The sequence below is a fragment of the Chondrus crispus genome, genomic scaffold (assembly GCF_000350225.1).
Source record: "Chondrus crispus Stackhouse genomic scaffold, scaffold_355, whole genome shotgun sequence".
NCBI lineage: Eukaryota > Rhodophyta > Florideophyceae > Gigartinales > Gigartinaceae > Chondrus > Chondrus crispus.
In genome coordinates this window covers 34,653-45,684 of record NW_005179242.1, presented here as the reverse complement: position 1 = coordinate 45,684, position 11,032 = coordinate 34,653, and the positions used below count along the sequence as shown (strand labels likewise).

At 47.7% G+C, this 11,032-nt stretch overlaps 2 protein-coding genes; both read right to left on the bottom strand.

Annotated features, from left to right (window-relative positions):
• Positions 1 to 7,334: 7,334 nt before the first annotated feature.
• Positions 7,335 to 7,655, bottom strand: CHC_T00000504001 (hypothetical protein). The gene has a single exon (XM_005717805.1). The coding sequence runs from the start codon at positions 7,653 to 7,655 to the stop codon at positions 7,335 to 7,337; it is 321 nt and encodes a 106-aa protein (XP_005717862.1).
• Positions 7,655 to 8,089, bottom strand: CHC_T00000503001 (hypothetical protein). XM_005717804.1 is given in 2 exon segments: positions 7,655 to 7,930; positions 7,931 to 8,089. The coding sequence occupies 1 exon segment, from the start codon at positions 8,087 to 8,089 to the stop codon at positions 7,931 to 7,933; it is 159 nt and encodes a 52-aa protein (XP_005717861.1). The 3' UTR covers positions 7,655 to 7,930.
• Between the last annotated feature and the right edge of the window lie 2,943 nt (positions 8,090 to 11,032).

Below are 11,032 nucleotides of genomic sequence, written 5' to 3'. Positions count from 1 at the left end.
CGTGTCAATTGCCTGGAAGTGACTAAATGGCAACGAAAGGGAAGGTGACGGGGAAGGGAAACGGTTTGTGAGAACATTAGGTTGGGTTTGGCGCGCCATACTGGGAGAAGTTCGTAAGCTCTTGAACGAAATTGTTCCAGATGGTGGAAGTGACGCGGGCCGTTTGCCCGAAAGGACTTGCTGCGAAGATGGTGACGCCGTCGGAAGTGAACGTGGACGGATTGGAAATGGTGCTTGCTGCATTGAAGGCGATGCGGAAGGCTGCAAGCGTTCAATTGATTGTTGTGGGGAGAAGGTAAGGATTCTTCGAACTGGAGGGGCTGGAAGGGGGTTGGCTGGAGCGGATTGCTCAAGCAAGAGAAGCATTTCATCGAGGTTGTGCTGCGTGGATGTGGTGGCTCCGATTTGGTTTTGCCGTTGAGGCTCGAGATGGTTTTGATCTTGATCTTGATGTGGAGGTGGCAACTGCGATTGCGATGGTGCGGTGGGAAGCGAATGTTGCTGAGACTGGGATTGCGAATTTGCATCCCAAGGTCTAGAGGTATCCGGTGTGTGAAATTGTGAACTCTGAGGGGTGTGCGGTGCATTAGTTGGCTGGGAGGGGAACATAGATCTGCAAACATCGCACCAGACTGCGTGCTTGTCGAAGCGACAGACACCAGAGACTTGGCCATCCACGACTTTGTAAAGTGCATCTTTGCGGCAATCTGTGGTATTGAGGACCCAATTCATCGTCTCGTTTCGGTTTGTTACTGCGAGATGGTTTTCGTAAATGTTGCCCTTTTTGAGGAGGGAGGTTTCGAAGCTCTTATTGTACTGGGTTGAGTTTAGGACGAAGACGAATGCGTGGTGTCCGTCGCGTCCAGATCGGCCACTCTCCTGTGCAAAGTCGACGAGGCTTCTTGCGGCGCCAAGATGAACTGTTGCTCGAACATCCGGAACATCTATTCCGGTACCGAAGGCGGACGTACAAACCATAATACGGAACAGAGTTGAAGGTACGAGGTTCTTGGTTTTTATGATGTCGTAGAGCTGTTCGTTGGCTGTCCAGTCGTTGTGGGCCTTTTCGCGAGCTTCGTTTGTGAGGCCGGCATGATATATGAGCGGCTCGACTGCGATGCGTTGATTGGAGAGGGCAACACTTCCTCGTGTATATGCGGCCGTCAGGGCTTTGTGGAGAGAAGTGGATTCTTGGCGGGTCAGGGCGAAAGCGATGATTCTATATATTTTCGGACAACGGCTTTGGAGCGTTGGTGCAATCGAGGAAGTGCTGATGCAGAAACCTTACTGAGTTCATCTTCATGACTTCTTGTGCGGTGGCAAAGAAGCCTTCAGGAGTGCGAGTGTTTAGGCCCGGGTCAGTGTCGTCACTGAAGGTATGAACAACAAACTCGAGATTCCTTCTTTGAGAAGGCATTGAGAAAAGGAAGGCTGTGTTAATGCCGTGGCGCTCTATGATTCTTCTCTCGCAGGGTGGGACGGTGGCACTGAGGAGTACACGAGGGACTGACTTTGGGATGGTAGAAAGGGATCGACGCAAAAACTTCAATTCAGGGCGGAAATGTTGCCACATGGCTGTGAGATGATCCTCATCAATGACTACTCGAGCGAGCCTGTTAGTATCCATAAGTCGAACAACCAGCTCTTTGAAGGACGGCCGCGCTAACTGTTCGGCCGTGAGGATGTAGAGGTCGGCAAATTCCACTGATCCTTGTCCATTCGCGCAATGTGATGCGAGTAGGGCGAAGTTTGTCGCGCGCCTCATGTACTCCGATACAAGGGCCTTGAGGGGAACGACTACGACAGTGGACTTGATATTATTTTCCATGAAAGCTGGTAGAAGGACTGCCATAGACTTTCCTGATGCGGTGGCCATCAGTACGAGGGTGTTGTTCTGCGACGCAAACACAGTGGCTGTGATGGCAAACTGCGTTTGAGACATGAATTCCGCAGATTTAAAACGTGTGGCCTTTTTGAGAGCGGACAGCAGAGGCCTGACGAGGGGAGGGAGGATATCGTTCGGGGGGTTATCGAGACGAATACTGTGATTGGGGTGGGACCCTACAGAAAAAGTGCTGGGGAATTTGACTGCAGACGGGTTTGGCTGCAGTTGTTGCAGCTCGTCTGCTGTGCTTCCGTTGAGAGCATGAAGGAGGGGCTTCGGTTGATGAACCTGGAAGACAGGCTGCGGCTCATGTTGGGATAGCGAGGTCACTCGAGACTGGAGTTGTTGTGAATGTTGGAGGGGGAGCAGTTGTGAAGAAGCGCGGTCACTATAAAATGACGGCAGCTTCAGATGGCGGTGCCATTCGTGGGAGAATTGGCGGTGCTTTGTTCGCGTGGCGGCGGGACAGTCGGGAATTAGCAAGGTAGTTCGTCCGTAGTGTTTGTGGGCGATAGAGGAGGTATGCGCAGCTTGTTGGTGTCCGGCTGTGGTGTGTTCTGCCAATATGTCATTCATGCTGCTGTGGAGCTTATTCTGACATATAAGCAGAACCATTCCACTAGTGCACTGCCTGTAATCCTTGAAGGAGATGTGAACGCTCCTGGATTGCAGGGCAGTCCTGATGACCTTTGTGACACGTGCTGGTGAGAAGCGTTGGCCGTTGTTGGCGAATAAGAATGTCCAACGGGTTCTCATGGCTGCGTCACCATGGAGAGCTCTGACCATTTCGCATTCCAAGGGGCGAATGACCGACAAGTATGAGATCATTCGGAACCACGTTTGTTTGTCGGGGAGTCGGTACACCGCGCGGTTGTAACCGAGTGCGGCCCTTGACTTGCAGTAGCCAGGGTTAAACAAAATTTCGGAGTGGTGGCCGATGAATATTTTCCGGATGTTGTTCTCCCCATTTTGTAGCCTATAAGTGCATATCTCGGTTGCTCGACCGGGAGAGCCGGACAAAAAATGCATAATGGTAAGGAGGGAATCTTGCATGATTTGGCAATGTACGAGAAACTGCAAGACTCCTGTTTTCGTCATTCGAACACTAGCGACTTGAATTTCTCGGTCTTGGCCAGAGGAGGCAGTAGAGGTAGGAGAAGGGCCAAGACCGGATGCCTCGCCTTGTGTAGGAACCCTGCGCGGAAAAGAACATGTGCGGTGGACGCAAGGTGTGCGATGGAGGTAATCGGGCGATGGATTCATTAGAGCATGGAGGAGATGGGCAACGTTGGCCTGCACCCAGGAGGCGTGGTGAGTGAAGGAGGAGAGAAAGGAAAAGCCAGGAGCGCGGTTCGTGGAGTCGTCACGCAGAGATAAAACGATTCGTTGGAAATGAGGAGGGAGCTCGGCCCCCAAAAGACAGTGTTCGTAGAAGAACTTGTCGAAAGTCCTGTGCTGGTTTGTGATGATGGTCCCCAGAAGAGGCATGGAGAGGTGGTGAGACTTGATAATGCCGCAAGGGTCTTGCTTGTGAATGGCACAGACGGCGAAAGAGATTGGACCTTCCTCATGTTTTATGATTCGCATGATGACATCCAAAGTTTTTCGTATGAATGTAGCGGCAGTGTTGGCATCTTGATCGACGGTTGCGATGATGGCAGCAGCTGGATCTTGGTGGTTCTCGTTGAGATGGGCGGCCGGAAGGGGCGTTTCTGCTACTCGGCGGAGTTCTTGAATCGCTGTCACGGAAACAGCGTATTGGAGGGCGGCAAGAATGTGACTCATGTCACCAGCTTCGGCGCGTCTGAGGGTCGGGGAAGTCTCGGCGAAGAGTGGGGCTGAACTTGCAACGACAGTAGCGGCGACAACAAAATTACGAACGGCCAAGTTGGTGAGGAGGTCGACATACCGGAGCCGGACGAGGAGCAAGCTTTTCATGGCATCGTGAAGGCGACTGTGTAAGGCGTGGGAGAGAGTTTCACCTGGGGTCTCGTGGAGAGATATGCGATTGAGCTCATGAAAGAAGGCGTCGATCGCGACGGAAGTCTGTTCATTACGGGAAAAGTCGGCGTCCCGTGTCTGATGGGTGAAGAAGAGGAGGCGGGCGACATGACTAGCATATCTTCGTTCTGCGATGGATTGAAGCCGTCGGAAGGGCGTGGTGCCGTGGAGGTTTATCGCTTGACGAAATCCATGCGTGACGTCCCTGACGACCTTGGCGATACTTTGAAAGTATAGATGGACGCAGGTTGCAACCGTGGATAAAGTCGCCTGAGCGTCCTCCGTCGTGAGGGCACCCGTGAGTTGAGCTGCCTTCTCACGGCTTAGAGGCAGACCGTCGAGGGCTTCATCAAAGTCGGTGATCGCCAGGAATGTGTTGCGAAGGGCGATGCTGGAGTCTTCGTCATTTTCCTCTAATTCGGCATGAGATCGCCGACCGTGGGCCAGGATTGAACTGGAACACGTTAGACGGGCCAGTACGTCAGCCACACACTTGTGGAGCTCATACGTTGATGGGGTGGGGTCTGGAGTGATGAGGTCTAGAGTTGAGTTGGTCGATGTGTCCATGGGGCAGGGTGAGGACACCGGGGCGGATTGGATAGGATCTTCTTCTTTTGATTCAGGAATACCGACGGGAAATTGGGAAACGGGGACCATTTCTCCGATTGGAGCTTCGGCCGTAACGGGAAAGTATTTGGTCTTGGCACCACTAAACAGAGACTGGACAGGAACAGCATCCCGGCCAATGATTTGACCAACCTTGGTTAGAGAGGGGTTTCCAAGTGCATCAGGCGGGTGGACGGAGTTCATATGCTGCCGAAGCCTTTTCAGAGTGCCCTTGGAGAGCTTGCAAAGAGGGACAGAATTAGACTAGTTTGCATGTGAATCCTTGAAGCGGGGGAGGCTCTTGATCGGAAGAGTGATGCTCGGATCGGGGAGGAATTGGGCCTGTAGGTACTCGGAAAGGAGCGGGGAATCGGAAACAGAGGTACGGTGGAAGGAGAGGGCGTTTTCCGCAAGTCTAGATAGCTGTAAATGTGTGAATGAAGAGAACCTTACTTTTAAAAACGTTTGTAATTCTTACTATTATGAGTACGCATCTGATATATTAAGCATAACACGTCTTCTTCTCCAACATGAGTACGCAGTTCAATCCGTAATTTCGCTCACAGGTGTATTTTTGCAAAGAAACGCTGCAACGGTATATGCTGCTGCGGATAAAGAAAACGTGCGCATAGTTCAGGTACTTTTTGCTTGTGTGATATTTCTATGATGTAATATCTGGCAGCTCAGACTTATCCAAAGTTTCTTATTGCAAGCCGAAGTTTTCTACAAGTACTCTAAAAAGTCTCATGAAGCGATCGTAGATGTTACTAGAAAAAATGTATTAGAAAAGATGCAAATAGAGCATTCTCGCCAGTAACATATACTCTATCTAATCTTTTAGCTGGCCTTCTCATTTCCGTGTGGGCCATTCTCACCCAAAAATTGCAAAAAGTCCCGGAATCCATTATCCTGGAGTAGATGACCTTTCAAATCAGGGAAAGACAAAAAGTTCAAATCCAAGGGCTTGTGGGCGTATGTAACTTGAATCTTTCTTTGCATGACGTTTACGTAGCTGCTGTATCGTTCTGTTAGATAGAGAGGTCCACAAGGTCCCCGAGCCGTTATCAATTTCATTAGGGTTATAAAGGTAACTTTTTTTGCATTGAAGGACTGAGGATGTGTACCTTCCGAACCGTACTACCACAAAATACCCAAAAACGAATATTGACGAATAAAGCTGAACTGTGCACCGCTTTCGTGAGCACGATTTTATCCGGATCATATGAATTATGACCTCAAATGCTGTTGCAATCACTTCAGTACAGCAACTGGGAATGAGCTTTTTACGATGAATAATTCATGCTTCCATGGCTGCTGATGATTAAACTTTTCGAAAATCCTGTTTTCATGCAAATAAATTTTGTATTGGATCCATTTTGTTTTGTAACGTGGCAGTAATAGAGTTAGAATTGCATCAAATTCATAGAAGCAATATAAGTGTTTGGGTTTTTGAGGTTACGCTGCAGGGAAATTACAGGCTTTTCATCCATATATGGCGAGAAAGTGATTTTTAATACGAATACACATAGGTCTGGAAAACATTTAGGTCTTAAATGCGCACGGGAAACGCTTCTTACGACCACTGTTAATGTCACGAAGTTTTATTCGTTATTGCATATACCGAGTTTATAAAAATCCGGAGCAGAATTTCTGGGACAAATATGACTCTTTTGTGCCGAAATAAACCCAAAAGTAGGCATTTCAAAATTCAGTTTATGGGGATGAAAGTGCAGTTCACAATTGCAATGATTGCGTTTAACTTTCCAGTTGTTCCGACATGTCATTCTTTATTAAAATGAAGCTTTAACTTTGGTTTTATGGAAACTCTAACCTCGTACTGCGGCAGTTCGCATGAACTTTATCTGTTCTACAGTACTCTACTCTTCTCCTGTAAATGAATACAGTACTTAAATTGCTACTCGGAAGTCCCTGTAATACAGTACTTTTAAAATGGTACCCTTCCCCGAAAGTATATTGTGGTAACATCTTTCATAAATTAATTTAAAAAACTACTTCCCCTGCCTCAAATGACTTCAAACTGGTGGTTATCGATGCTCTGTGTTTGCTGATCAACTGGGAGGAGATACAGAATCTCAAGCCGTACTGGGTCAGAGAAACCCCGAATTTCCTTTTATTGGTGCGGCAGTACACAGATTTTTAGAAAAAGGTCTAATTGGTAATTTCACTGGCACCAGAGAGACCGAGTAACGCGGACGCAGCAACATTGATGGGGAATGGTGAGGAGTTGACGCACTTTCCAGTCACTGCTGGATTCGGATGGCACATCCAACAATACGAAGTACAGGCAAAGTGGCAGGGCTTCGATGACGAGGAACCCCCGTGGGAACCAATCCGCAACATGGGCGAAGACATTCCCGTGATACTTACCCACTTCCTCTCTTTGTATCCTGACCAAGATCTCGTCAAGGCAGCTCTCTCGTCGATTTCCAATTAACTTCAACCTCTCTTCTGAGAGAGCGGACTGTTGCACACAGTGTGAGCTTTTATGGGAACAACTAGTGACACCACAAGCAGCACTGATTCTTTTATGGCTTCATCCTTTACAATGTCTTTCCTTTTGCAGCATCATCTCTGTGATCCCTGCTTCGTCAAGCTTTCAGCGGTAACAGGTACTTCTACTTAAGTAGCTATCTTTGCAATAAACAGAGGGGCAAGGCACCTCACACCTTCACCACTCAAATCAAGACACTTCCCCCACGGAAATAGTGCCACACGCGAGCGCCATTGACGGCGCGCGACGTAGAGATACGCGTGTCCATGCTATCTGCGTGGACACGGTCTGATTTAACCGATTCGGAAGAGCATAGCAGATGGCAGCCCGTTACAGCACCGCTGGAAGCAGCGTCTGACATGTACGTAAACATGAACAGATACCATGGCAACTTGCCGTAGGAAAATGGCCGGTGGACTTTGCACTTTTAAGATAAGATACCCTTCGTATTGATTTATGACCGCATGGTGAACATGTTTCTGACACGTACATTAGTATCAGAGTACATGTGGGTCTGGGTATTTGATGGAGAAGTTGCCATAGAAGGCACTGATAATCCGCGGAAAGGCAGGAGTTGTCGTTTGCTGATTGCCTTAGATTACATGGATGAATTATTGATATGGAAAAAGAAGTTTTTGTTCGAATAGGCATTGATACCGGTTATCATCATTTTATTTGTAACTGCAAGGGAGTACATCGCGATGTCCACACGCACTGCCAACTAAAGAGAGCCTTCGCAGATAATTTTGCGAGCAACTACACTTCATGAAAAGGGATTGAAATTGTTTTGCGATGTATTGGCCTTCAGACTGAAACAGCTGTCGTCGACTTCCAGACTAACAAAGAATTTGATAATCCCATGGTGACCCCTTGAGTCCATTCTAACAACTGCAGTCCAGGTGGTGCGGGTAGCTCAGCGAGCAGTCCTAATCATCATGATCACGACTGGTGCACCACCATCCGCGGTAACGAGCGACACGGCATTGTATGTTAACGGGATACTTGCGGCATTGTTGTCTAGCAATTTTCAAGCTTCCGGTGGGAGAGTCCGGACAGTCGAAATGAGATCGGTCTGCAACTTTCATGTCCTCCGCGCTATCTTGTTCAATAGAGATGTCTTCCCCGACGCGCTTGTCATTCACAGCAAAGGCGACTGTAACCATGACCATGATCCAGTATCGCAGGGATGCTGGAAGGGAGCTCGCGGTAGACTAACAGCCTGCACTTCCACGCCGGTGGGGCAGATCAGCGTCAATTGCGAGCGGGAAGTCCTTCCGGTCTGGAAGGGCGCTGGAAGCTAAGCTTCCAGTTTGAAATCTTTACTGTCGGTTGTATCTGCGTTTTTCTGTAGTGTCTGTCGTGCCTCCTCTCTGGTGGAGCTACAATTCTATTATTAAGTACGGGTCTGAGTGTAAGGTTTGTGCTCATGGTGAGGGGAGTCCTCCTTACATTATGCAGTAGTCACCTGTCCCGTTCTGATGCAATCCGGAGTTGCACGTCTTTCTTGGTTTCTTGCTACAATGGTGACTACCTCCTCTCCTGCAGTATTACCTCATCTTTCTTGATTCCGCAGGTACAGTAACTACCTCTCTCTTACAGTATTACCTCATCTTTCTTGATTCCGCATAAATGATTCAGATATATTAACACTTCCCCTCCCCCCTTTTTTTTAAGGAATCAACTTGTTATCCTCGTCGAGCTTACTACGTGTTGCTCAATGGGATGATTGATTTTGTTGGTTTGAAGTAATGTCGTAAGGGCACTGTTTGCACCTATTTTGGTAAGGGCATCCGCGGGATTGTGTATACTCTTGATGAGACCGATGTTTGAAATAATCATTGCGTCGTATGCCTCTCTTGTAGATGCAATATCTGCCATGATCCGCTTTTCAGTTGTGTACTTCTTTCTCGTGAGAACATCGAAAAGTATTTTCGAATCTGTCAACATGAGCAATGGTAATGGTCTCCCCATGATTCTTTGTAAGTCATGCCTGATAATGAAGGAATTGTCAAATCCATCCGCGAAAGGCAGAGCTTCAGCTGCCATGCTCGATCTTGCAACACGCTTGGACTTGTGAGAGGAATAGTGTATAATACAGCAGTGGTTGAACTTGTCAGCTAAAAGTATTATGAAACCCAGCTGACTACTGTAGTCATGATTGCTTTGAAAGGAGGAGTCGGTGTACGTCACAATGAAGAGTGAGTTAAAGTCAAGCTTGGTGTATGAGAGCTTAATGTGTGGCGTTTTGTGAAGGTGTGCTACAATTTTGTTAATTAAAATGCGAGATTCCTTAGAGAAAAGACTTTCCGTTACCTGGGTCGCCATGGAAACCGCACAAGCAATATCAGGACGTGAGTGGACCATCCACAAAAGTTTGGCTCAACAGGATGTGTACTGAGCAAATCCATCGTCCATTGATAGCCTCCTCAGACGAGAAATATATTTGTTTTGAGATAAGCAGCGTTTGTCTCCTTCTTCTGATAGTGCCACGCCGGTGAAGGTCAGCGGTGGTGTTTGTATTTCTTTTGTATCAAAACGTCTTGCGGTGGTAGCTGTGGACTGCTTTTTGAATTCGGCATTCCCGGCCCGGAGAAAATCATCAACATAATTTCCCGATAGACCAACAAGTCGATTTCCAATTCTCTTAAAAAATAGGGAAAGGTCTCCATCGGTGGCTTCCATTTTGAGATCTTGTGTGTGATGGTCTTTGCTCGTTTCTCCCCAGTAGTCTCCTGATTCTGTTAGCCCATACAAGGGCTTAATTACTTGTACTAACTCATTTGAGGACAACTGCAAAATGTCCGGCTTTATAAAAATCTTGCGTTGTAAATTCTCTGCAGCTTGTAGGTAGGCTTGGTTGACATCCGAGGACCATAGGTTGAACCCAAAAATTGCGGCAAGAGCAACCAATATTCGAACTGAGTGATGGCGTAGTGTCGTTGAGTTGTGAACCAGGAAGGGCTTTTCGCGATCGCGGTGACCACCAAGAACGAAGCGGGCTTTTAGAAGCTCGGTACCGTTATCTCCGTGCTTGATGCCAAGGATAAAACGAGTAGGAATTATATTTGGTCTTTCGCCTGCCTCCTCTCGCAGAACAATTTTAAACGTTCCTTTCTCGATGAGCCCCGTGAGTTCCTTCAACTTTGCTTCTTCAAATTTTCCGCTTCTCGGATCGCGTGGGCTGATGACCTCTGTATACAAAATGCCGCTTCCTCGAACAGCGTCTCTCACTAAAAATGTTGGAACGTATCTATCGGTTTCTGTTCTCACCCTTGCACTGCGTCTCAGCTCGTGATCCGGATTAATTTGAGAAAGCTGCCTGTGTTTCGCGTGAGGTTGGGAGGATTCGGTATTGGTATCTGTTATGGCATGCTTAATTTGGGAAATGTTAAACTGCTGGTGCAAATGCTTCGAGACTTCCAGTATCACAGACTTGTCGTGATGCACTTTAGATATTCTAAATGGTCCTTCCCATTTCCGCTTTCGTTCCCGGTAGACATAAACCATCTCTTCGGGGTGAAATTTATGCTTTGCTGAGGGGGGTATTTTCTTTCGGACAGCCAAGTCGATGCGATTTTTTGTGATGATTGTTTCGAATTCTTTCCGAGCCAGGGCAAGAGCATTCATTTTTTCTTTGTAGGTTGGGTGAGATTTAAGGGATGATTTGTCAGAATGATCTCTAGGAAGCCTTGGTAATGTCCCAAAAAGCAAAAGTGAGGGGACCAATCCACTTGGGCCTGCTGTATCATTAATTGCCTTCACTGCCAGAGATAGACATAGTGGTGCTGAGAAATTCGGATTCGACATAGAAACCTTGTGGTAAATGCGTCTAAGAAGAGCATGATACGTTTCGCCGCTCCCCAGGGAGTTATGTGACTCCACTCCTGTGTGACGCAGTGTAATCTCTGCCTCCTCGCATTGCCTTTGCCAGTGTTCAGATTTACAGAACGCGGTTCCCTGATCGGTCAACATTTTTAGAGGATAGCCTGTGTAAACAGTAACCCAACAATACAAGAAAGTGTTCCAAA

Coding starts and splice junctions, on each gene's coding strand:
- CHC_T00000504001 (XM_005717805.1), bottom strand. CDS start 7,655: ATGCCTATTCGAACAAAAACTTCTTTTTCCATATCAATAATTCATCCA.
- CHC_T00000503001 (XM_005717804.1), bottom strand. CDS start 8,089: ATGAAAGTTGCAGACCGATCTCATTTCGACTGTCCGGACTCTCCCACC.